Source organism: Phodopus roborovskii, unplaced genomic scaffold, assembly GCF_943737965.1.
Source record: "Phodopus roborovskii unplaced genomic scaffold, PHOROB, whole genome shotgun sequence".
NCBI lineage: Eukaryota > Metazoa > Chordata > Mammalia > Rodentia > Cricetidae > Phodopus > Phodopus roborovskii.
Genome location: NW_026125543.1, coordinates 2,353,790 through 2,381,361, shown reverse-complemented (window position 1 = coordinate 2,381,361; position 27,572 = coordinate 2,353,790). Strand labels below are relative to the sequence as shown.

General features: G+C 37.5%; 1 protein-coding gene across 5 annotated transcripts in view; it reads left to right on the top strand.

The window, feature by feature from the left end:
- Positions 1 to 5,880: 5,880 nt before the first annotated feature.
- Positions 5,881 to 27,572, top strand: part of Nbea (neurobeachin) — a 511,635-nt gene continuing 489,943 nt past the window's right edge. For all 5 annotated transcript variants that reach the window (XM_051176972.1, XM_051176974.1, XM_051176973.1 and 2 more), the window contains exon 1: positions 5,881 to 6,726. In XM_051176972.1, coding sequence (XP_051032929.1) covers positions 5,896 to 6,726 — 831 coding nt within the window. In that variant the 5' untranslated portion in view covers positions 5,881 to 5,895. The remainder of the gene's footprint in view (positions 6,727 to 27,572) is intronic.

Genomic DNA, 27,572 nt, shown 5'->3' with positions numbered 1-27,572 from the left:
TTAGATGAACAGAACAGGCCAGATACCATTTCTTTTTTACTCTAGTTCAGACTTCCAGTGAAGTGAAAACAAGTAAAGATAAACCCTAAGTCATCTCCATGTATGTACTAATTACTTGTACATTATGGATAATTCTTGTGATAGAATACCTGGTGAAAGCAGCTCAAGGAAGGAAATGGTTACTTTGACAATTTGGGAGTACAATCTATCCTAATGGGGGAGGGACAATAACAGGAGTGTGAGGCCCTGGTCATATTGCCTTTTCAGTCAGGAGGTAGACAAGGAAAAATGCAGGTATTCCACTAGATTTCTTCCATTTTTTATTCAGTCCAGGATCTCAGGTCATGGGAATGATGCTATTCACAATAAGGTGCTATTCTGTTCTCAGTTAAACCTCTCTGGAAATGCTCTCACAGACAAATCCAGAGATGTGCCTTCTACATGATTCTAAATGCTTTCAAATTGATGATCCAGATAGTCACAATGCAGTAACTGCTTATGTGTCAGTCAGTTGTTTCAAGTCATTGGTACAGTACTAAGCTGTGATTGATTCTATACATTGCTAACTAGTTTTGCTGGAGTTTGGTGAAGGTGCTTCCTCTTATCTAGAAGTTTCAAATAGTATGATCATCATTTCAAAGGATCCCTGGATATTTCCTCATAGCATTTCTTGTCTTCCTTCTACCCAGGGTACACATTTTATTGTTGTTTGTTTTGTTCTTGAGAGTAAGTCTGGCTGTGTAGTCTTGGCTGGCCTGAATCTTGTTACATCAACTAGATTCACCTCAAACTCAGAGATTTTCCTGCCTCTACCTCCTGAGTGCTAGGATTAAAAGTGAGAGTCCCTGTCCCTGGGGCAGTGGAGTGGGTGGGGGTTAAATCATAATTATGGAGATATGTAACAGTAATACTTTCAACAAGGCCTAGATTATTAGTGGTCAGTGAGGTACATAACAAAATCTTTACAAGTACAAGGGTTGGCATACTAAATGTGGTTTTAAAACAAAATTCTGATTAATCTTAGTGATTAACATAATTAAAGCAATTTATTTACCCCATATGATTTTTGTCAAACTAAAATGATTCCTAGGAATCAAAATGGCTAATGGGTTATTCTGACTTCAGCTGCTGGGGATGGAAGCCCAGGCATACCAGGCAAGGACTGTCAATGATTTAATAGACAGCTTTTAGTTGTGAACTTTTAAGACAGACAGAGATACAAGACCCTCTTGATCATCTCTTGGTGAGAAGCTTTATCAAAACTCACAAAACATGTATGTATACATATACATATACATATATATATATATATCTGTTGTATTGAATCTTTTCTTAATCTCATCAGTGTATTTTATCTGGTAAGATTAGTAGAAATGAAATTATGAAATTGAGGCTTTTGTCTTGATTGCATGGTGAAATGTATGAGAGACTGAGCTCAGTTAACCATAACTAGATAAAACCCTAGTTTTTCTTTTGAAAAGGGGGATAATATTTTACTCAAAACACTATAATGAGGGCTAGAAACAACACTAAATGTAAGAGTACATGGCACATATAAGAGGAATAGTGCCTGACAAATGTAACTGTTAACAGTAATTAGCCAGTAAAATCTGTATACATTGTTAACATACTTTCCTTTCTCCAGCAGATGTATACCATACCTGATATTGCTGTGGAAAACAAAACCATTTGATGTTTGTTAGTGTAAAAATATTATACATTTAATACATAGATATGTATTTTTGCTTATCAAAAAAGGGATTATATATGTGTCTACATGTATTGGCCTGTGATTTTCTTACTCTTAGCAAATAAGACAGAGAAAATGGAAGTAGTTTGTTTTATTTAAGTGAAAATTTGTCAACCTAGGCTCCTGGAAAAGCCACAAACATTTCTCTTTGAATGCTGAAAATGGGTATAGCATTTCCTGATACCTAGATGGGATCATGAATATATTCATGAAGATAGCATTTGCACTGACAGGAATTTCAATGGGGTTGATGAGGATAGTGGACAGGGATGAGAGCATAGTACAGTCTTTGGGCAAAAAGGAACTTAGGTTGGCTAAAGCTTTATTGTCTTAATCTTGGGACCTCAGAGTTATTCAAAGTGATCCATAAAGCCTTATCTACATTAGTTATTGTTTATAGACATAACAGAATCACATTTATGGTGTATGTGTGTGTGTGTGTGTGTGTGTGTGTGTGTGTGTGTGTGTGTATTAGTTTCTCAGGGCTGCTGTAACAAAGTACAAGCTCGGGTTGGGATGGGAGTAGGAGTGGCTTTAAACTGCAAAGATTCTCTCACAGTCAAATAAAGTCAAATAAAGGCCATCTCAGGCCACCTCTCTCTCTGAAGGTACTACAGGAGAGCATTTCCTGGTTTCTGGTGGTAGTCAGCAGGCTGTCTTCCTTGTCCGCCTGTGGCATAACTCCAAGGTCTAGCTGGGTATTCACATGGTGTCCTCTGTTTCTGCCTCACTTCCTCTTCTCTGCATCTTTGGCTTCTTTGTCACTTTTTATCTTAGAGGGACACTAATCCTATTCAGTTAAGACACACTCCATTCTGTACACTTGTATCTGAACTTACCTTTACAGCCATCTTCTTTTCTAAATAAGATACAAATGAAAAGTACTGGAGATTAGAACTTGAACATTTTCCTTCTAAGTATATAATAATCTAGCTCGTAATACACAAGTGTGCCCACATGCATGTGTTTTAAACATATGAGGTGTATGCTATATATAACATAACATTTTGATCTACAGACACGGCTCAGTGAGTAAAACGAGTTTGCCAAGAAACACTGACCCACCTGTGTTTATCTCCTAGATATCACAGTGGGAAGAGAGAATGTTCTCTGGTGACCTTCACACACCTGTGTACCTGTGAGTGTTGCATGCACACATACACACAAACTGGAGTGCACACACCAACACAAATAATAAAATTTAAAAAGTAAAAGTAATTTAAATGTTTATATATAATTAAAAGATGAAAGCAGTTCACTATTTTTTCCAGCTGATGGATATTAAATGCGTAAATCTCTAGGTAAGAATCTAGGAGTCGGATAAACATTTTCAAGTAATGAGAAAAGTGTGCACACTCCAAAATGTTGAGAGTCATAGATAAAAGATTCCTGTCAGAAATAGAATGAAGTAAAGCTTGAAAAAAAGCCAAAGCATGGAGGGTTTTTGGCACTCATCAGATGAGCATTCTATGTCAGAGCATTCTATGTTAGACTGGTGATGTTTTAAACAGATGATGTGGATGAAAGTAGAATTTATAGTGATTAATAAAGCAAGCATTCTAGATCACTAGCCACTCATTAAAGGCAGATTTAAAATGTATTCATGGGTTGCTGGGCTAGATAGTGGATGCGGAATTCAGAAACACTGGTATAAACTTTCTAGCAAGATAACAGTAATGAAAATGAGAAGAGTGGCATATAAGGCAGACTGTACTGCCAGGAAGGATGGGCCAAGCTACTGCTGGCTTAATGGTAGAAAGGTATGCATGTGGTACAATTGCATAATTATGCCATACATGTGTGCATTAGGGGACCTGTAATGCTCTTTGATTTTTACCTTCCAGAATACTTATTTTATAACATTGATTTGGTTCATATATATATATGTGTGTGTATATGCATATGTACATACATATATGTATGTATGTACATATGTATGTGGATATATACATATATTTCTTGGTTAGCTTTTTATGTTCAAGATAGTATTTCTTTAAATATAAAATACTAAAATCATCTATTTCAGCTAATGCTTTTCAATTTTTAAAAAAACACATGCAAGTATCTGCTGGTTGGTAATGATTAGCTTGGGTCAAATGAGATAAAAATGCTGAATTTCTGTGTTGTGTTTTTGGTCTCTGTTTAGGAGAATAATTAATAGATTTAAAAATGGGTGGAAGAGTCCAATGTTGAAAACTAAAGTTTAAATTTGATGAAGAAGTTGTAAACATGTTATAATTAGTCTTGCATGTGTATGTATATAGGTGAATCAACACACATGGTTCTGGTATATGAAAGACACAAAGATGAATTTTACTATATGCTATCTAATGCGAAACTGACATCATTTGATTGGATTCTTCCCTGTAGGATAGGTATTATGTCTGTTTAAAGAATGAGGATACTGAAGTTCACAGAGTCTAAGTAGATTGCATAGATAGTTCAAGGGTGATTCAGAGTCCTGTCCATTTTCTACACGGCAAGGGGCTGACAATCTACAGAACACTTTAATTAGCAAGCTTAAAAAAAAGTATGCAAAAGTGAGCTTTTCCTACTTTGTGTAGTGATTATTTCTTTACCTATTTGCACATCTGTAGTGAGCGAAAATGAACAAAGACCAAACATACACAAAAAACAAAATGAACACACCTATTGCTCCAGACACAAAACAGAAAATTCAGAGCTGCTAAAGGATGTTAAGCTTTTCATTAAGAGAGAAAAAGGAAACTTCAGGCTGTCAATGTCTATCAAAGCTTTCATTCAAGATGTCTAGAATAAAGCAAGAGGTACAACACACATATGTGATTTTATATATTATATATATATATAATATATATATGTGTGTGTATGATTGTGTGTGTGTGTGTGTGTGTGTGTGTGTGTGTGTGTGTGTGTGTGTACACATAGATAAAACTTTTCAGCCTGGTTTTACATGATTTAAAAGAGACACGACATTTTAAATCTGCAAATAAAATAGTTCGCATAGAACTAGATGATGCGTACCTGCAGGTAGTTCTAAACACAGGAGTTCTTGTCACACTATGAAGTCTTTTGCAAATTTCTCAAGCAGTTTCAATGACATTAGCACTTTATAATTCTTTTGCTATTTCATTTAAACGGACATATCAATTTATCACTTCTTTCAGTTATTTTTTTCTTAGCTACTTTAATAAGCACATCAATACAGTGGGAGTTTAGACTACTAACATACAACTAAGAACTAATTATAAGCACAGATATTAACAAAGTTTTCCTGTGGTACTTCAGAAATGTTTACATGATCCTATATCCTGGGAGTTGACCGAAGGTCCAACAAAGCAAGATTAATAAAAATAAAAATATGATGAATTTGTATATTGACTTTTTTTTCGTTTGAGATGATAAAATGACTTGAAAGCCCCTTAGGATTTCTAATCTTTCTGGTGACTGGCATAATAATTCTCTATTGAAAAGGGCAGACCTCTTGAAATATTAAAGAAACTACATCCTTGGTGTCAAGGAAGAAGCCAGCAGTCATGCTTGGTTTTAATTAATCGCCATCAGAGATGTTACTATGTGCGTGTTAATGTTTTTAATTAAAAGCTCTCCACCGACTAAGGCTGGTCATGACGACCCCCATACATTCTGGTAATCCAAACAAATCTTGTGAGCTGCATAAACCTGTGGAAAAGGTCGACATCACCAACCTGCATCGTACCTGAGGATCCTTGGGGATTTCTAGCCTGGGATGTTCAGCTCCCACCCAACTACCCCACCGGCTAGGCTAGGAGGCGAGTTCGAGAGCCAGCTCGGCCGGCCGGGAGGCTCCCGATTTGACAAGTTCTATTTTTAGTCAAACCTATATGCGCAGGTGTCAGCCTCCCCAGTGGCGGTGGAAAACGCATCGCGACATTGCACCTGTCTGCAGACCCCGGCAGCTAGGCGGGGTCGCGGACCCACGGGGGGGTAGGGGGGTCCAGGCGGTCCAGGAGGGGGTGGAGAGCAGGTGGCCCGCCACTCCCCGCACGTGGCTCGCCACGCAGCGAGGCTGAGAAGGACGCCGGGCTGACGCGCAAGCTGTGTCCTTCCCCTCTGGGCTCCTCCCCGCGCACCTGCTCACCTGTCTGTCCGATCCCGGCGCGTGGGGGAGGGACGAGGGGTGAGGGATGCGGAGGAGGAGCGCCGGGAGAAAGACGGGGTGCAGCGAGGGCCCCGCCCCCCTCCACCCGGACGCTGCGCGCAGGCGCAGTGGCCGCTACCGCAGGCAGGGGGCGGCAACATGGCGGAGTGAGCGGCGGCGTCGGGGCTTCACAACAACAGCGGCGCCGGACGCAGCGGCCCGAGCTTCGGCCCCCGGCGGAGGGGCGGAGGGCCGTGCGAGAGGAGGCAGCATCCCTGCGGGGGCCGGGCCGGTGGAGGCGAGCCGAAGAGACCGGCGAGGAGAGCGCCGAGGTGATCCGAGAGGCGAGCGCCGAGGCGGACCGTGCGGAGAGCTGTGGGCGACAGCTGCGGCAGCCCGTGAGGACACCCGTGAGGAGACCTGCGAGCCGGCCCCCGAGGCGCACTGCACGGCCGCCGGGCCCGGCGGAGGCGCGGACGGGAGCGGGCCCGGCGCCGCGGCGCTGGTGGATGCTGGGGCTGCGAGGCGCCGGCCGGGGGGCGGGGGCCGCGGCGGGGATAACGGAACCGGCGGAGGCGGCGCGGCGGCGCTGCGCGGCTCCTCAGCAGCAGGGCGGATGGCGAGCGACAAGCCGGGCCCGGGGCTCGAGGCGCAGCCCGCCGCTCTCCTGGCCGTCGGGGCCGGCGGCGGCGGAGGCGCCATGGGGGAGCCGCGGGGGGCGGCCGGCTCGGGCTCCGGCCCGGTGGTGCTGCCCGCGGGGATGATCAACCCTTCGGTGCCGATCCGCAACATCCGCATGAAATTCGCCGTTCTCATCGGACTCATACAGGTCGGCGAGGTCAGCAATAGGGACATCGTGGAGACCGTGCTCAACCTGGTAAGGGCCCCGCGGGCGTCCGCGCCCTGCCTCCCCGCGTCCCTCAGCCGCCCGGCCGCCTGCGCGCGGCCACGGCCATCCGCCACCTCCCTCTTGCCACCCGCACGATGCCCAACTCAGCCCGGCTTTCTAGCACTTCCGACGACCGTCCATTCGGGCCTGGACTATGAGTGGAGGGACGGAGCTGCCCTTGGGTCCTCTAGGGCTTTTTCTTCCCAGCCTCTTAATTGTCCATGCTGTGGCTGCGCGACGGTGACAGCCCGGCCCCTGGGGCAAGACACCCCCCCATCCCCCGCGCCTCCCGCTCCCCAAATGTGAGAAGCACACTCGTTCCAACTTGAGCAGCTGAGGTGCTGTTTTCCAGGGAGGGCGATGAATGATGCAGATTTTGCATCTGTCTTTAAATGCATCCCAGGCTGTGATGGAGCTTGTGGTGCCTGTACTCACCCGGATCCCCATCTCTAGGCAACCTTCCCCTCTTTGTAAAATCGCCCTAGTTACGCTGTTCTCTTAGCTTTTGGGGGGTTTGGGGCACGGAAGGTGTTAAAATGGAAGGGGCACCCGATCATACAGGTTGGTTTCTGTGGTTGCCTTCAGGAGCGTGGCTTGTGGATAAAGAACAGAGGAAAGGATTTCAAAGGCAGCCTAGGTTTTGGCTCCTTTCATGGTGAGAGAGTTACTGCAGAACTGTGTATGACTTAATGGTTTGCGCTATCTACAGGGAGTCTAAGCAGTGTTCCTGATGACAGGGAAAGAAATAAGAACAGGAAAATTCTGAATAGAGAGCATAATTAAGGGTAGTTCATAGATTCTGCGATTTGTAAATGCAGTGGTTTGTTTTTGTTGTTTGTTTTATTTTGTTTTTTTTTTTTTTTTTCTTTCTGCAGCAAAGCTTTTAAAACAGGTTCCTCTGCGATATCTAGCCTTTGACATTCAGTGAGGTTGGGTTTTGGAAGGCCAGGTGTAAACAGAGGAGCAATCAGTTGACCATTGTACTTGGTGTACTTGGTGTGAAGTCGCAGGAATAAAAAAAAAAAAAATGCTTGCTAGGGGATTTTTTTTTTTTTTTTTTACAACACTCACACACTCCGCATTTTCAGCGAAGCAATTATTTTTATTTGATGTATTGGAAAATGGAAAGAAAACTGCAGCTATGGTAGTGGTACCCTGAGACACGGATTAGATAACGTCAGTCAGTGGTATATGAACCTTTGAAATTCACAGAAAACTTGAAGCACTTGTTTTTGCTAGTGTGTTAAGTCAAAGATAGATTATATGTCTTTGCTTTCCTATATTTATGGCTGCTTGAATACAAAGCACCCCTTTTTACTTTTGTGTACCCTTCAAATAAATCACCACAAAAGTCAGTGTAAGTTTGTGAGGTTGTCATCCCCTAGGGATAACCATTTCTTTTCAAAACACTAGTGGGAATATTGTTTTCTTTTTATTTTACCTTGCTTCAAATAGGCCTATACTTATATCGCTCCTTTTTTTTTCTTAAAGAAGGTAGGCAGTCTCAAGTAATACATTCATGAGCTGCTACTCAATTTATGCATATATAAAGGAACACATACATTTTAAAGTTTTCCAATTTTTACTTTAGATGATGTGATAATGGTATTTGTGTGCTTACCTAGTACATTATAACCTGATGAGAGGCCATAGGGCTCTTATAAGCTGGAAACTGATTTGAATATGGAACCAGTATGGACTCTGCAGCAGCCTTGCCTGCTGGATCAGTTCTTAACAGATGGGTGTTTTAGATACACAGTAGACTGAAAAAAGAAGTGAAGTATTTCTCTTGTGGTAAAAAGAAATTTAACTCTTCAGTGAAATGAATTCTACCACAAAACATCTAAACATTTATTTTTCTTTTTATATATTTACTCTTAGCTTAGACATATTGAGAAACCAAAATTGTATACACCTCAGTCCCCCAGTTTGATTTTTGTGATAGAAATACTAAATTTTCTTTGCAGGGGTTTAAAGAATGAAGTCTGTTTTTAGATAGGAACTTTTTTTTTTTTTTTTTTAAGATAGGAACTTTTGGGTTAAATAGTAGATGACAAAAGGAGCTATTTATTATTATGTTACTGGCTGTATTGTAGTTCCTGAATTAGCCATATCAGGTATAGGTTTTTGAATTGTAGGTTTAAGCGTTATTGTTCAAAAATTTCCCAATTTCAAGTTGATTCTTAAAAGTATATTTGCATCACAAAACTTATCAAAGCTTCATTTTTATTTAAGAAGTAATCACAAGTAAAATCAATTTAGAGTACTGAGTGATGTGTTAGAAGTTGAGCTTTTAATATTTCTAAAATGAATTTATTTTATTTTCAATATTAAGTTCAATGTGAAAGAATAATGTAAGGTGGAAACAGTTAAATATCTGATACATTGATCCATGACAGAAAAGGAAGGCAACTAATGAAACTTTTGAGTTTTTATAGTATGCTTGGCATACTTACCTTTGGCAAAATATTTGTTTTTTTTTCCTGTTTATTCATTCATTCTGTACAATGAGAATATTAATATTTGGTCTTTAGGTGCTGTTCCACATTTCCCTTACCTGAAAAACAATTGCAAAGTAAAGTTTAGATATATAGAAAAATATAGGACTTCACTATAGGTTTGCTTGGAATTTTTCTGCTTTTTATCAAAGGCAGAGGACATTTATCCTGCTCAGGGGTTGTAGTGAAGAATCACAGTGTAATAGATAAAGTGAATGATGTCATTGTAGGTGCTTGCATTGTATATCATTATGTTGTAGGTGACGCAAGACATTCGACTATGGGACAGAGCTATCAGGAAGATGATTGAATTAGTTTGAAAATAAAGTTACATGTCGAGTATGTGGTCAAGGATTTTGCCTTGTGGCTCTGCCAGTGACAGAAACTAGTCAGGAAGATGGCTTCAGGAGGAATTTTTTATGGGGTATCATAAGAGAGTTTTGTTAAAGAGGTTATATTGGGTATCTTTCTCTTGTAAAGCAGGCATACTCAAGTCTATTGTTTCCTTTGTAAACATACTTGACATGCATTTATAGAAAGTTTCTACTTCCTTCAAGTGAATGCTATGTACATATTATGTTTATCTTTGTTTATAACATGGAAGTTTCTTTTTAAAAAAATTTTTAAGGAAAAATAAAAATAAAATTAATATTTAATGAAATAATTACAATAGTGTTTATAATTATAAATTAATTATAATTGCAGAATTTAACTATAGTCTTATAGATTTGTTTCATGAGTCATTGAATTTGATTTTTTTCATGAGTTTTTAGATTATTTTAAAGTAATTACTATGAAATGTATCATTGTGTCCTTAGTGGATGGAATAATATTACTTTAACTTCTTAAAATATATAAGTGGAATAATTGTTTAGTGTATTGAAAGATGCAACTGAATGCATAAGAACATTTAGATTAGTAAATTCCTCTGGCATATGGATCATGGTAATTTTGTGAGAAGGGATATTTTGTTATTTTTTTTAACTAAACAATGACTATAGCTCTTTTTCCTTAAGAGTCTATTTATTTGCAAGTTAATTTATATCTTACTGACATAGTTTCATAAACCAAGTATATATGAATTGAATTTATTAAATTTATATACATAAATTAAGTTTATTAAAAATATACAATTAGTAATGAAAAAAGAGGTCATGAATCTGATAGAGAGTTGGGAGGGATTATGGAAGGACTTGGGGGGAGGAAATGGATGAAGAAGCATTGAAATTAAATTAGAATCTAAAAGATAAATGACAAAAATTCACAATTGCATCTTAGAAGTTACATGAAGTTATATTAAAAATATTTCTTGCATTTTAATATATATTGACATATGAACCTATCTTTAGTACCTTGCATATTTATTCTGTGTTCAGTGTGGAAAATTAAATGTATAACTAGCATATATATATATAAAATGTAGTTTTCTGTGACCAAGTTTTTATGGTTTTAAGGAAATACTTTGTATATAGCTATTTTGGGTACCAGTTAGGCTATTGTTTGAAAGTGTCCCAAGGGTCTTTCTAGACTCTTGGTATGCATTTTCCAAGAACAGTACAGTAGATTACATAGCTGAGTTTGCTTATACTGCTTCAGGGAAGATCAAGACCCTAAGATGAGGGTTAAGGCAAGACCTATTTCTGTAAGACTGAAACTTAAAAACTGAACCTAAATTGGTATCCTGAATCTCACCAAGACTTATTGTTTTGATTACTAATTCAAGATCTTGATTGTAGTACATGACTGAAAATTCAGTAAGGTTTTAGGGAAACTACTTCCACAAAGTACTCAGCCTGATCAAAAGTCCATATTCATCTTCTTTCTTTTTTTTGGTCAGTTGTCTTTGTTATATTTCTGTTAGAACACAGCTGTATATAAAAGCAACCTTTAATGTGATAGTAGCTGAAGTTGTATCTGCTGAAATAGTAGAAATCAGCCTAGGAAGACTGATGGAGCAGAAATAATTGGCCATTCATACAGGAAAGAGCAATTGAAGAAACTATTCTATTCAATTCTTTTAATTTAGATACAGTACCCAAAAGCTGAATGGGTCATATTCTAATGATTATACTTGTTTTCATTTTATTGAAAAATAGATTTTTTTTCTTACATAATATATCCCGATTATGTTTTTTCCCTCCCTCTACTTTTCCCAATTCCCCCTCACCTTCCCTTCCCTTCTGATTCACTTCCTGTCTTATATTAGAAAACAAACAGGTTTCTAAAGGATAATAATATAATATAATATAATAAGATAAAACAAAAATTAATGCACTGGCATTGGGTAAAACAAACAGAAGGAAGTGATCCCATGGGAAGCAGAAGAAACACCGACTCATTCATTCCCACACTCAGGAATCCCACAAAAAACACTTAAGTTGGAGTCCATAATATATATGCAGAGGTAGTGTAGACCCGTGCAAGCCTTGTACACACTGCCTCAGTCTCTGTGCGTTCATATGAGCTTTGCTCATGTTGATTTGGAAGATCTTGTTTTGCTGGAGACATTCCTTTTAGGGCTGAGTGTTCCAAGGTTTCTCATTCTTGGCATTAATGTCTGGCTGTGGGTCTCTTTTCTTTGCTCCCATCTACTTCATGGGAAAGATTCTCTGATATGCAAGTTCCTATTCTATGAGTATAGCAGAATGTCATTAGGAGTTACTTTATTGGTACTTTTTTTTTTTAATTTTAAAAAGAACGTTAGTATTTGGTTTTCCCTTAGCTCCCTGGGATGTCTAGTGTCAGATACTTGGTCATCTAAGAAGTGTCCAGTTTGAGTTCCATATCGTGGAGGTGGAGTGGGTGGGCCTTATGTCAAATCAGATATTGCTTTATAAAAATCAGGTGTGCACAGGTGTGTGGATTTATGTTGGGATCTTCAATTAGGTTCCATCAACCAGTGTGTTTGTTTTTGTGCCAACCCATGCTGTTTTTATTATTAAAGCTCTGTAGTACATTTTGAACTTGGGTGTGTTGATACCTCTTGTAGTTATTTTATCATTCAGGATTGTTGTAACTGTCCAGAGGTCTTCTTGTTTGCTTTGTTTTTTACTAGGCAGTTCTTATTCTAAGCCTCTGAGACATCTCAAAGAAGTGGGATGCCTGAGCAGTAGACCTGCTAGATGAAAAATCTTGTAGGTAAGATAATGGAAAAGTGAGAGAATAAATAGGTGCTTCCAAAAGTAGCTGCCTGAAGAATTCCCATTTTCCAGAATGTGGAATTACAGCTGTTTTGATCATGGATACACATAGAATTTGGTACCATGATTTACTTTACAGTCTGTTTGGTTAAGTGACAGTAATCATGTTTTTTATTTTTTTTTTTGGTGGGGGCTTAACTATTGCATATTAGCTCTATGGAGGATATTTGAATTTTGAATTTCTTATGTAGATATATATTGTCATCTTCTGTAGTTACTACTGAGAAAGATGCATGATTTGAGGTGACTAAGAATGATCTTAGTAATAGTAAAAATTTGAGTGGGTGCAATAACTTGACATTGTGCCTTTTTTTTTAAATTTATTTTCACCTGATGATGGTAAGGTGGTGAGTATATTTTCTGTTTCAGATAAAGACAGTAAAAATATTGGCATTAAAAAGTTCTATCATCCTAGGGCAGTGAGGCACATACCTTTAATCCCCCAGCACTCTGGAGGCATAGGCAGTTGAATCTTTTTGAGTTCCAGGTCAGCCTGTTCTACAGAGCACCAGGAGAGCCAGGGCTACACAGAGAAACCTTGTCTCAAAAAACGTTCGTTCGTTCGTTCGTTCGTTCGTTCGTTCGTTCCTTCCTTCCTTCCTTCCTTCCTTCCTTCCTTCCTTCCTTCCTTCCTTCGTGTCTGTCTGTGAGTAATTTCTTGGGGCTTTCGTGGCTCAGTTCCTCTTTTTTTTTTTCTTTCTGTTAATAGTTTCTGATATTCATTTGAGGAATCATGTTTTCTTGTTTTTTATAGTTTGGAGTCAGTGAACCATACATGAAAACTGACAGTTGGTCATTAAAAACAGATACTGTTTATAAAATGTAACTATACTTTTTAGACAGTTTGATGATGTATTTTATTCTGTTTCAGGAATTTTCAATGGGGTTGTTGAAATGTTAGAATGTAAATGTAGACATGACTGGTAGTCCACCACAATGAAAGGAACAGTCTACTTGATAATGGAGGTAGCACAAAGAGATGAATCAAGAAGTGGATTATAGAGAGCATCTTTGGAACATCTCAAGTCTGTCGGTCATATGTTCAGATATTTCAGCACATTAAGCTAACACATTTCCTATTTTGCTTGTGTTTGTTTGAGTCCATTTTCTAATGATTGCATGTCAAAGACTCTTAATATTTTAAATTATTAATTGAAAAAATCCCTTAGGGTATTAAATACTATAGGATAAACAATAGAAGTATTGATTTTTCAAAGTGCTTGTTATATTCAAAAGGGAGAAATAGCATGGTTTAATTACTGTCAGCATTTACTTTCACCAAACAAGAGCATGAGGTAATAACATGAACAAAGTGATTATTGTTTGTCAGGGAATGCCAAAAATCTTAAATACTGTTGTTGAGCATAAAAAATGTTATAATTGTTCTGAATATCATTTTAGCAATATTTATCAAGAATTTGAAATAGCTTCCTGTACTTAAATCTTGTGTGTTTTCTTTTTTCTTTTTTTTTTTTTTTGTTTGATTATTTAATTTTTTTTGAGATGGGCTGTCCTAGAGTTCTCAGTGTAGCAGGATGACCATGAATTTCTGTTCTGGCTGCCTGTGCCTTCTTAGTGCTGGGAGTACAGATGTACTTAATGACACTACATTTATGTGGTGCTGGGAACTGGTACATTGTACCAACTGAACTTAATAACTTAATCCCTAGCCCTAGGCTTCTTTAGTTTAGGAAAATTTACCTTTGGACAGTTTAGAGACTAAATGTAGTTCAATGTTATAAAATAACTAACAACAATCTTAACTTTCCAGTAGTAGGAAAAAGTTAAATAATTTTACAGCCAGGTTATACTTATCAAGTGGGTTATCTACCTGATTAGATTGTTGTGTATGTAAAATGAAGTTATTACATGCAAAGAGGTTAGGGCATAGGTAATATTTACTACTTATTGTTGTTAATACTCCTGGTCTGAAAAAAAAAAAAATAACTAAAACAGATTCACAATACCTGAGCCTGGGAACCTATCAGAAAGATCTCAGGTACCTGCTTCGTATGTCCTCCTGAATCCTGCCCCCATTTCAAATGATGCCTGTGGTACTCTCCCTTCCTCTTTTCTTTTCTAATTTCCTATTTTGAGGAGTCTAGAGAATAGGAAAGGAATAGGTATGAAGTAACATATAGTTCTTGACCTCTGCTGCTCTATCCCTTTCCTCACATGGTTGAGTCTTACATGAATATACAGTAGGGCATGAATGATGATCCCAGGCAAATAGTACCTCCTTCTGGGAATATTTTCTTAAATATTTGGAAAACTAATTGTGTAACAAGCCTAAGGGGCAAGTTAGAGGATTAAATATTATTTCATGATCACTTAGTTTTAGAAAATAAATTCAGTGACTGACAGTTACAGTGCATAGTTCAGTCCTTAGACTACTGTTTCTTTTGTAGATACTGTGTTTTATAGGTAGGTTAAGAAAATAATACTGCAAGAATGGGAAGCAGTTAAACATTTTAGACAATTATTGAGGTACCAAGTAGCTTTTCTAGACTTAGATCCTTAGATTCTAAAATAAAGGTTCTTTCTCATTACTAAATAAATATTGGTACCCAGAGATCATCTCAAAAACATCATTGTGTGAGGAAATGTCAATGACTGGGAATGGGTCCCATTGGTGACCCAAGACAAGCTGAAGAGAGAAGTAAAAATGCATGCAGGATAAATGGATGGATTTACATACAAAAGTTACTTAGCAAAACATATATTGGGAGCCATTTTTGAGTTTGAAAATGATTTATTATACAGTATTGTAAATGACTTCTTTAAGTTTTTACTTTTTTACTAGGCAAAGTGGACCATATAGGTAGTGTTTGGAAACAAAATTAGTGGTATGGATTAATGTATTGCAGAGAAAAAAGTAGATTTGATGCCATTCTTGTTGAATATTAGAGGCAGTATAAGAACCATCATATACATGTGCCAGAATATGCATTGAACCACTCTACTTACTTGAATGAGTAATGTAACTTCTATTATTATGATTTCCCTCTTAATTTGCTAATGAAGAACAAACATTGATACAAAACTTTATGGGACTATAAATGTTTAGATGTGCTTCCTTTTCACAAGTTCTTTCTTTTTCTGAGGTAAATTACTTGTACTTAAAGTTGATGTATAAACATTTTTAATGTAATGCCAAGCTTTTCACTTTTGGGAGAGGAATTGGCATTTATAGGTTGGGCTTGCATCCACATTATTATTCTTAATGTTCTTTGCCAGCTCTTGGAGTAAATGGGGATTTACTATTGTTATAAACAGTTGCTTGCTTCAGGGATGCCCTTCATAACTACATATTCCATTTCCAAGTTTGTTGTTGCTTAACTTTTATAAGCAGCGTGCTAAGAACATTTATTAAATCTTTATATCTCAATTGCGTCATCATTACCTGAGATGTAAAGGCATCAAAAAGAATATTTGTTTTCCCAAGTTAAACAAATTCTTTTATGCTTACAGAGAATGAATTTTTTAAGCAATATAAACTAATGTAAGAATATATCTCCTACTTTAAGAGTTATATCATGTTGCATATTGTCTCTGAAATTATCACTTTTTCAGTTCTCATATTTTTTCTTTTGCCTAAAAAATTTCTGTTAATGTTTTAAAACTCAGTTATTAAATATTAGCTATTTAAGCAAAGTCTTCTCTGGTATCCCTCTAAAACCTGCTCCTCCCATTCTGCCCTATTGCATGTTTTGTTTATATCTCAGATTCAACACTTGCACATTCTAATTATTTGTTTATTAGTTGAACTACCTAGAGAATTATAATCCTTTGAGATCATTGTACTATTTTTTTTCACCATGATATTTTGACTATTTAACACAGAATCTGGCATTTTATGGTTACATAGTTACTCCCCTTTTCTTTCCGTGTATTTTTTCACCTTTGATATAATCTCATAAATTGGCTTGTTTTGGTCATGTTCTACTTGGGAATGAATATTATGTTTGTTTTACTTACTTATTCTTTTGATTTCTTTACTGGCCATTTGCTTTAACATTTCTGTGTTTACTATTACAAGTAGAGGGACACTAGTGATGACTAGGTTTACATAGGCATGGTTCATGTTTAACAGAAAGTTATCTGATCACTTAATATGGGTAAGGAGCCATGGTGCCTCCAGACAAGGTGAAGAGTCTGACCATTCTGTCACTTGATTAGATGAGAATGTTGTTTGCTATCCTAAGTCTTTCACAGACTAGGAATTAACCAGTTCCTTGACCTTATCCCATCCAGCATTCTTTTCTGTTCGTCTTGGTGATTAGTTCCCTTTACTTTATTTGTGGTTCTCTGGTTTATAACTTTCAAGTAGAAGCAAGCTATTTACATTTTTTTTTTGACAGATGGACTTTCTTGCCAGTTTTGTTTATTATTTATTTTTATAGGGCAAATTACATTTTTAAAAAATTATCTATCTATTTTACATAGTATTCACAGCCTCCTCCCATCCCCTTCACTCCTTCTCTGAAACTACTCCTCCTCCCACCCATTCCAAATCCTCTCCATCCAGGAAAGGGCATATTCCCCCATCAGTATCAATAAAAATGGCATATCAAATTCCCTATGTATTAAGGCTGGACAAGGCAACCCAGTATGAGGAGTAGGGTCCCAAAAGCCAGTAAAAGAGTAGGGTGACAGCCCCAGTACCTACTGTTAGGAGTTTTGTAAGGTGACCAAGCTACACAGCTGTAACATATATGCAAAGTGCTTAGGTCAGTTTTCATTCAGGCTCCCTGGTTGTAGGTTCAGTCTTTGTGAGCCCCTGTGAGCCCAGGTTAGTCGATTGTGTGAGCCTTCCTATGGTGTTCCCCCACATTCCTTTCTCCTCCTCCTCTACAGGATTCCTGAACTCAGCCTAATGTTAGGCTGTAGGTCTCAGCACTTGCCTCCATTGGTTGCTGGATGGTTCCTCTCTCAGCACCTGCCTCCATTGGTTGCTGGATGGTTCCTCTCTGATGACAGTTGGGCCAGACACACTAATCTGGTCACAAGGCATCTCTAGTTCTGGCTACTTATCTGCTATTGCTAGGAGTCTGAGCTGGAGTCTTACCCATATTCTCTGGGAAGATTCTACTGCTCCAGGCTTCCAGATCAATCTCCCTCAGCAGTCTCCTCCTCCATGTCCCGCCCCCCAGCTCTGATCCTCATGTTCAACCATCCCCACCTGTAGTGGCATCTTGTAACCTTGTCTTCACCCTCCCTCATTCCACTCACAAAATCTTTTCTATTTCCCCTTTCCAGGGAGATCTGGGTGTCCCACACAAACTCTCCTTGCTACCTAGCCTCTCTGGGACTGTGGATTATGTAGCATAATTATCCTTTACAGCCAATATCTGCTTATGTGACTAAGGTCTGGTTGACAGCTGAGTATTCTTTGGCTGAGGGATATTTAGGTTGTTTCTGTGTTCTGGCTATGGCAAGTAAAGCTGTTAATGAATATAGTTAGTAAGTGTCCTTGTGGTATGATTGAGCATCCTTTGGGATCTTGAGGTAGATTGATTCCCAGTTTTCTGAGAAACTGCCACACTGACTTCCAAAGTTTGCATTCCCACCAGTGTGGAATACAGCAGTGGAGGAATGAAACCCGTGTTCCACATCCTCTCCAGCATGAGCTGTCATTTGTTTTTAGCCATTCTGACAGGTCTAAGATGAAATCTGAGTTGTTTTGATTTTTATTTTCCTGGTGGCTAAGGATGTTGAACATTTCATTAAGTGTTTCTTGGCCATCTGAGATTCTTCTGTTGAGAATTCTGTTTAGATTTGTATCCCATTTATTATTATTATTATTATTATTATTATTATTATTATCATCATCATCATCATCATTATTATTATACATGTCAATATCATCATCATCATTATTATTATTATACATGTCAATATCACTTCCCTCTCCCTCCCATCCTTCCATGACCCCTGACCCCCATCCCTCCCATCCCATTCGCCACCCACTCCCCAGGGAGGGTGAAGCCTCCCCGGGTTCATCAAAGTCTATCAAGTCATTTGGGATAGGGCCTAGGCCCTCCCTCCTGTCTGTAGGCTAAGGGAGTAACCCTCCAAGGGGAATGTGCTCCTGAAGTCCTTTTGTATGCCAGGGATACATCTTGGTTCTACTGTCAGAGGTCCCATAGACTGCTCAAGCTGAGACCCACATTCAGGGGATCTGGGTTGGTCCTATGCTGGTTTCCCAGCTATCAGTCTGGGGTCCATGAACTCCCCCTTGTTCAGGTCAGCTGTTTCTGTGGGTTTCTGCAGCCTAGTCTTCACTTTGCTCATCATTCTTCCCTCTCTGCAACTGGATTCCAGGAGTTCGGCTCAATGTTTAGTTGCCAGTGTCTGCTTCTGTTTCAATCAGCTACTATATGAGGGCTCTAGGATAGCATATAAGGTAGTCATCAATCTCATTGTCAGGGAAGGGCATTTAAGGTAGCCTTTCCACTATTGCTCAGGTTGTTAGTTGGTTTATCCTTGTAGATCGCTGGACATTTCTCTAGTGCCAGTTTTCAAACCTATAATGGCTCCCTTTATTATGGTAACTCTTTTCTTGATCTCTGTTCCTCCCCCAACTCAATCTTCCTGGTCCCTCACCTTCTCCTCTCCCCTCCTCTTCTCCCCTTCTCTTTCTCCTAACTCCTTCTCTATTCACTGCCTCCCCCATCTCCCTCCCCCCCCCCCGCCCTGCTCCCAACATGCTCAGGAGATTTTGTCCCTTTCCCCTTCTGTGAGGGACCTTGTATGTGTCTCTTAGGGTCCTCTTTTGTATCTTAGCTTCTATGGTGGTGTGAATTGTAGGCTGGTGATCTTTTGCCCTATGTCTAAAATCCATATGAGTGAGTATGTAGCATGTTCCTCTTTTTGTGACTGGGTTACCTCACTCAGGGTGGTTTCGTCTAGTTTCATCCATTTGCCTGAAAATTTCAAGATTTCATTGTTCTTTTTTCTTTTCCAGCTGAGTAGTACTCCATTGTGTAAATGCACCACATTTTCTCCATCCATTCGTCAGTTGAGGTACATCTAGGTTGTTAGCTATTACAAATAATGCTGCTGTGAACATAGTTGAACAAATGTCTTTGTTTCATGGAGGAGCATCTTTTGGGTATATGCCTAAGAGTAGAAAGAATTGCTGGACCCTGTGGTAGAAGAACAGCCATACTGATCTCCAAAATGGCTGTACAAATTTGTAGTCCCACCAGCAGTGGAGGAGTGTTCCCCTCTCTCCACATCCTCTCCAGCATAAACTGTCATTGTGTTTCTGATTTTTTAGCCATTCTGACAGGAGTAAGATGGTATCTCAGAGTTGCCTAGATTTGCATTTCCCTGATGACTAAGGATGTTGAGGACTTTCTTAAGTGTCTTACAGCCATTTTGGATTCCTCTATTGAGAATTCTTCAGTTCTGTACCCCACTTTTTAATAGGATTATTTTGTGTTTTGGTGACTAGCTTCTTGATTTTTTGTATATTTTGGAGATCAGCCAGTCCAAATGGATCAAAGACCTCAACATAAATCCAGCTATACTGAACCTCTTAGAAGAAAAAGTGGGAGGTACTCTTGAATGAATTGGTACGGGAGATCGTTTCCTGAACATAAATAACTCCAGTAGTACAGACACTGAGATGGACAATTAATAATTGGGACCTCCAGAAACTGAGAAGCTCCTGTAAGGCAAAGGACACAGTCAACAAGACAAAACAGCAGCCCACAGAGTGGGAAAAGATCTTCACCAAACCCACATATCTGACAGGGCTGATCTCCAAATACCCCATTTTTAAATTGGGTTAAGAAGCATGCTTTTTTAAATCGAATCTGACAAGAATACTAAAAATGATTAATAATTTACTGAATAGTCCAAACTAGTGTTCTAGTGGCAAAGTGAAGACATTCATTGGCTATATAAAAACTATTATGTATTTATTTTGTTTTTTCAAGACAGGGTGTCTCTGTATTGCTTTGGAGCCTGTCCTGGAACTAGCTCTGCATACCAGGCTGGCCTGGAACTAAAAGAGATCCCCTGCCTCTGCCTCCCAAGTGCTCAGATTAAAGGCGAATGCCATCAATACACAGCATAAAAAACAATTTGTAATCTTTGCTTTCTAATAGGTGATAGAAGACAAAAAAAGATAAATTACAATAATATAAAGCAAAATTGCAGAACTATAAATGAAACTTTGTAGTGACTTACTTTATTTGGAGAAATCTTTAGTGGGTGGATGATTTGTGAATTGTTTCTTGAGCTAGTACCTGTTTCCCAGAAACGAAGGAGTAGGAATAGAACATCTCTCCAAACAAGGAGGACAGCTTTCACAGGGTCTTTATAATAATAACAACTATAGTTTTTTCTTGAAGAAACCATATTTCATCATTCTAATATTCTTTAGCTTTTATGTTATTTTTTTTAAGTTTTTTTTTTCCTTTTTGTCTTATCAAGCTTGTTCACAGGAAATGACAAAAATTTTAGGGCCCAATTTATTACATTATGTAGGAATTCTATTTCTGTATGTTACCTCTGACATACAGACTCAAACCAGTAAGAGATTTTATATATGTTAACTAAGGAATTTGCTGCAAAAGATAGTTTACATAGTTACGGAGATGAAGTCCTTAACTACATTTTTGGTGAACTTGAAATTAGGACAGATGATGGCATACATGCTTAAATTTAAAAACTTGAGAACTAACTAAGCTAATGGTGCTTATTCTACATACACAAAAACCAGAGAATAGGTGCTTGCAGGACCCTATATCCTAGCTCAAATACTTAGGAGTCAACTAGTGAGGGGGGGGTCTGCTTTTTTGTAATATTTAGGCTTTTAATTGACCCATTAGTTGCCCATATTGGGGAGGGCAATTTTCTTTGCTCTCTCTATTGATTTGCATGTTAATCTCATATGAAAACACACTTGCAGGCACACTAACTTCTGAGCATCCCATGGTTCAGTGTAGTTAACATGTGAATTAATCCTCACAGGGGATTAATAGGATATCTTTCCTATCCACTCTTCTCCTCCTCTTTTTTTGGCATTGGCTGTTGAAAGGTATATTTTGTTATACTATTTCAGAATAATTATATCCTCTTGCACTTAAGCATTCAACAAATACTGAATAAATGGCATATAAAAATAAAGAAATAATACACTGGAAAAAAATAAAGACTATAATTTTGAATATGTCATAATCCTGATATTAAAAATTAATAGATAAAAATTAGAATAGTTTATGTCCCCAATCCTTAGCTGCTACATTCTACTTTCTCTTTCAGTAATTTGACTATCTAATGTAAATGGAAAGACATAATGTTTGTTATTTTGTCTGGATTATTTCCTTTATAATAGTATCTTCAGTGAGTCAGAGGTTGTGAACCCAACCAGTGTCTATTGGCAGTAGAGATGAGATACTGCATCTATTTGTGGATGCTATGTCTGACACCCATGATTGACTGACTCAGTGTTCTAGTAGAGACAGAAATGGGCAAGTCAGTAAGAAAAAGTAATGTCTATCAGATGCTGATTCTTTTTTGCTTGTTTCTTTATTATGTGAAATAGATAACATAGACCATAGAGTCACATTTCTTTAGAAATTATATTCCCTTGTTTATTTTTTTCCCTAATGTAGATGTTTTCAGTGTATTATCTTGGCACTTCTACATATAACCCTTACTAGCCCCAACCTTGTATTATTCATAGTATTTCTTTGTCTATCTTACAAAACCTAAAATAATTAGAGTGGCAGGGTAGTCCCAAAGGGTGGGGAAGGTGAAGATTGAGCAAGAAAGCCAAAATTCTCCTGAGTAGGCACAGAGGGAAGAAAGACCGAGAACATTCTCATATTATTTTTGTCTTGTCTTCCAAAAACTTTAGTGGTAAAAGCAGTTAATTTCTTATAGGTTGCTACATATTGTGATTTTAGTTCTTTCTTGATTGTCCAACTCATTATTCATCTGAAGTGAAAGTCCTGCAACTCACCGTTTGTTTCAGAGGCTGTTAGTGTACTTATATTCGACAATGTACACTTTAAAATTAAACAAAAAGTTTATTTTACTAGCTTCTAGAAGGCATGCTCTATACCTCTTTGAACTCATTTTTACATATGTTTCTGAAGATGGGTCATTCTTTTAAAAAGTACATTTGAAAATTTGTGTATGTGCATATGGAGATGAGATGACAACTTTCAGGAGCCTGTCTGTTCTCTCCTTCCACCATTGATCTGCAGCTTATTCCTTTGTAAGCTTTATATTTGGAAAGCTTTATATTGGAAAGATAAATCTATCTTTTGTATAGTTTTGTAAGTCATAGACAACTATCATAGAGTCACCCTTTACCTTTGGAGCAGAAAAGATTTGCACTTAGAATGAATTAGAGGAAGTTCATAAGTAAAAGGTGGGTGGCAGTTTGAACATTTCACATATTTTTAAATGATTTATTTTTATTTTATGTGCATTGGTATTTTGCCTCCACATGTGTCTTGTGAGCTGCAATGTAGGTGCTGGGAGTTGAACCCTGCTCCTCTAGAAGAATAGCCAGTAATCCTAACCAGTGAGCCATCTCTCTAGCCAACATTTCAAGTTTCAATAGGAGTAAGTAAGTGATAATGGGAAGAGACCCCTGCTGAGCCATGTTGTTAGGCATGGTAACTAGTAAGTACTTTCTAAACACCAGCTTTAAAATAGTAGGTCAGGTTTTGAAGAGATAACCATGTTGAAGGTGTATTATCCCATGAGTAAGTACAGTTTTGGTTAAGATATATAGGATTGGAGTTAAGCTTTTGGTTGTTGTAGTTGTTGTAGTGTGAAATATGAGAAAAAGGAAAAGCAGAGAAATGAGTTAAAGAACTGAAAACTTAGAAATGATTTATGATTTCTAAATTGCAACAATATAAGTTTAAGTTTTCCTTAGCTGGTTTGGTGAGATTATTATTTTGTCAACTACTCATTTTTCCATAAGAAAATTTGCTCTCGTCCTTTCTTTAAGGGCAGATTTTTTTCTTTCTTTCTTCAAATTATACTTTTTCAGTTACTTTATAAAAGCGAGTATATATTATAGAAAAATAAATTGGAAATCAGGTCTGAAAAGTATATGTAATAATGCATCAATCAATTATAAGGCAATATATTTGTCTTATTGCTGCCATTATTATTGTTATTTTGGCACACTTTGTACCCCTGGCAGTCCTGAAACATGCCATATTACAAGGATAGCTTTGTATTCGCAGAGATTTGCCTGTCTCTCTCTCCTGAGAGCTGGGATTAAAGGTGTACTCTATCATGCCTGCCCTTATTTGTACTTTGTATTTTGTTTTTCAAAATAAAAAGTTTCTCTATGTAACCTGGCTATCCTGAACCTAGCTCTATAGACCTTGTTAGCCTCGAACTCATAGAGACCTTTCTGCTTTTGCCTCTTGAGTGCTGGGTTAAAGGCATGTGCTTAATACAACTTAAATACACTTCTATTTAAGTGTTGGTATTTGCCAGGATTGAGTAGCTGTAAAGGTTTTGTTCTTCGTGAGATTACTCAGAAGTGCATGTGTAAATGATATGTTGAAGAAATTGCCTTTATTCAGGTTTGTTGAGTTTTTGCATTAAAAGAGAAATTGCATATATACTGGAAATAATGCTTAACCTGATTACTGATGTTCACTCTGAAAGATAAAGTAATGTATTTTAGTTACAGCATGAGAATGACAATGGAATCCAATACATTGAAAATTATGCTGCCAAACTCTGAAGTAGAAAATATGGAGCGTAGACATCTACAGTAGAAGTTTTGACTTCAGAGTAAAAAGAATCCAATGATAATGAATTATATACTTTACAATGTTAATTTCTGTATATGAGGAAGGATAAAAGAGTTTATGAGAATAAAAATGTAATAATCAGCCTTATTGCACTTGTGGCATGGTATTAGTTGTTAAAGAGGGACTCCATAAATGTAGCCTGTTTTGAAAAAAATTCCAGAATTCTTACAAAAGCTTTCCTTTTATTATCAGTACACAGGCAAATATTATACACAAGTAAGTTTTATTTTTGAGTTACATAATTTTCCAGTTTGGGTTTAGTTATTTAGGATGAGTTACTATTTTACAGATTGTAAATGGAGTTCTTAATTGGTGTAGATAATGAAAAGCCAGAGTCAGATATAGAGAGAAATGCTGAGAGATCAGAGAGAAGGAGCAAGCCACAGCACATCTTACCTCCATAGCATCTCAGTAGACAAGAGAACAATTTCTTGTTTCTCCCTGGTTATATCCTTTTTCTGCCCAGCTACCTCACTTCCTGTCTGTCTGTACAGACCTCTAGCCCTCTATGATTAGCTAGTGGCAAGTTCCATTCTCTGACCCCTCACACAAGCTTTATTAGTTCAAGCAACATATCACCACAACAGATATTCCAGTCCTTATGTCCCCATTTCCTTATCTGTGGCCCCCATTTTACCCTCACTTTAAAAGCAGTCTGTTGGTTCTGAGTATGTGTATTCATTTCCAGTAAAATTTCAGTTTATTACACAGGTACTTATGGAATGCTTACTGTATAATCACACTAAAATCTCTGCCCTAGTGCTGTAGGATTGAAGATACAGGCAATTAAATATGTTAATTATTTTATAGAAATTAACTCAAATAGAAATGACCAATCTTTTTACAATGTGATATGATGTATTTGTCATCTACAAAGTTCATGCTCAAGAATCCTACAGTCAAGCTTAAAAAATTACCTCCCCCAATCTCATAATGTTTTAATCAAGAATTACAATGTTGTGTTGGACCAAATTCATAACTGTCCTGGGTACATATGGCCCCTTGGGCTGTAGGTTGTAGATACCTGATAACTGGCCATGGTGAAGAAAGAAGTCTTCAAAAAGAGTTAAAAAAAAAAAATAAGCCTTTCTGAGGATGAGGATTTTGAAGACTAGGTACAAAAAGTACGATATTCAGTACTAATTTCATGTTGAAATTATTTTTTTTTTGGAATTGGAATTACTAAATAATATTTAACTTCATTTATCTCTTTTTTTTTTCTTTCTACAAGGCTGATAGAAAATTTAAGTAGAGGTATGTGGGTTGTATCTGTGGCATGTTACATTTTTATTGGATACTGTTTGTTTGGAGGAAAAAAAGTTACTGAGGTACTGAGGTTTTTTTTTTTTTTTTTTTTTTTTTTTTTTTTGTCTATTCCAAATATAGAAACATACTCTAGAATGCTGTATTTCTCTATATGCCTATGCCTACATACATGAGTGTACACATGTACAAAACGTTTTTACATTGTTCAAGCCATTCATATTTTGCGCTTTCCTGTTTTGTGTCTGTAAACTTCATCCTAACTAATGGCATTGACTTAATAGCACAATTTAAAAACCACATGTCACAGGGGAAAAGCTTGTTCTCCTTGCTGTGGTAAAAATAGCCTAAATAATTCATGGAAATCAATATGGCAACAAATTAAAATGCATTTTATTGTCAGCAGATACTATGGTGGGAAAATTGTAAATGTTGCTGCAGAGTTGATGGGAAGCAATTGGTAGAATTAAGTGAAGCAGTTTCTTTTATAGTGAAAGGAAAGTACTGTTATTTCCAACATATATTGTTTATACCGTTTGCTGGAATGTATTTCTTAATGAAATAATGAAAAAAACCTGCTGTTTTTTCATATTATGCTTACCTTAAAACTAAGAAGTCAAGAAAAAAATCCTAGCATTACCTGAAAAACAGGATATTTTGTGAAGATATTTTTGGCTGTCAAAAATTAATCTATTTTGAATTAAAGTATCTCATGTCTGTATTGCTACTTTAGTATTTGTTGTTAGGGGCACTGTATTTGAAGAAGGCCTCTGAAACCTTAGAGTGTTGGAATGCTATTGTTTCATATGATTTCAAACCTCTGGATATTCAAATGTAAGGATCTGAGGAACAGAGTAGTTATAGGTCTAAATTAGGCAGCTCTATTTTTAAATTTGGGCCTTTGAATTTCTAGTGCAGCAGCAATTAAATTTTTTTTTTTTTTTTTTTTTTGGTTGTATTAACCTGGGTATCTCGTACTTAGCTGACATATTATTTTGTTAGGGCTGCCAAAAACAGATGTGGTGGCTTAAATGACAGACATTGTTTTTCTTCTAGTTCTGCTGGCTCAGGGCCCAAGGCCAAGTTACCTTCAGGGCTGGGCTCTTCTGAATGATTCTTGGACTTCAAGTTGTTTCCCTGATCTTTCTTTTGTGTGTCTGTGACTTAATCTCTGCCATATGATTAGAATCTACTCATCTGCTTCATCATTGGATCTTAATATATTATCTCTTTAAAGTTTATGTCTTCAAATTTAGTGGTGGGCTTAGGTTCTGAGAGTCAGTTCTTGATAGGATATTTGAGATGATGCAGTCCTGCCCATACAGCTAGCCTTAGCCTGAAAGATGGATGATAGGAGTGCAAGATCTTTGTTATTGAAGTGTTACTGCCATTTAAAGATGTTTTAGTCTGAATCCTCCATTCATTTCTAGTTTTCTATTTTTCTTTTCTTCCTCACATATTTGTTTTTGTATGCATTTTTCTGTGCACCCTAAGGCATAATTCACTGTTATCACCTTGAGTCCAGTTTTGATTTTTTTTCTTACTTCAGTATTATTCCATCTTTTTAAATATCTCTATAATATCCCAGAAAATGGAGACTTCTTTTTCTTTTGTGATAGCAATACTAACACTAACACTAACACCAGCACCAACAATTAGTTTCTCTTAAAGTCTTATTATCGGTTAGTGTGATAAGTGCTCTATTGGTATTAAATGTCAGGATACCCCTGAAGGATAAAAGGAGAGCAAGTAACCCCTCTCCTCTTTAGGTTTGATACTGAGGGCAGCATTTGTTATGTTTACTGCTTTAAAGTAAAAACTATATATATTTTGTTATTTTATGTGTATGTGTGTTTTGCCTGCTTTTATGTATTGATTCCCATGTAAGTAGAGTTACAGAATATGTGATCCTATGTGGGTGCTGGAAATTGAATCTGGGTCCTCTGCAAGAGTAACAAGTACTCTTAATTGCTGATCCAATTCTTCAGCCCCATACTGCTTTTAAATGAAAAAATAAAAATTAAGAATTTGATTTGCTACTTTCTCAAGTTCTAGCTATATAGTTC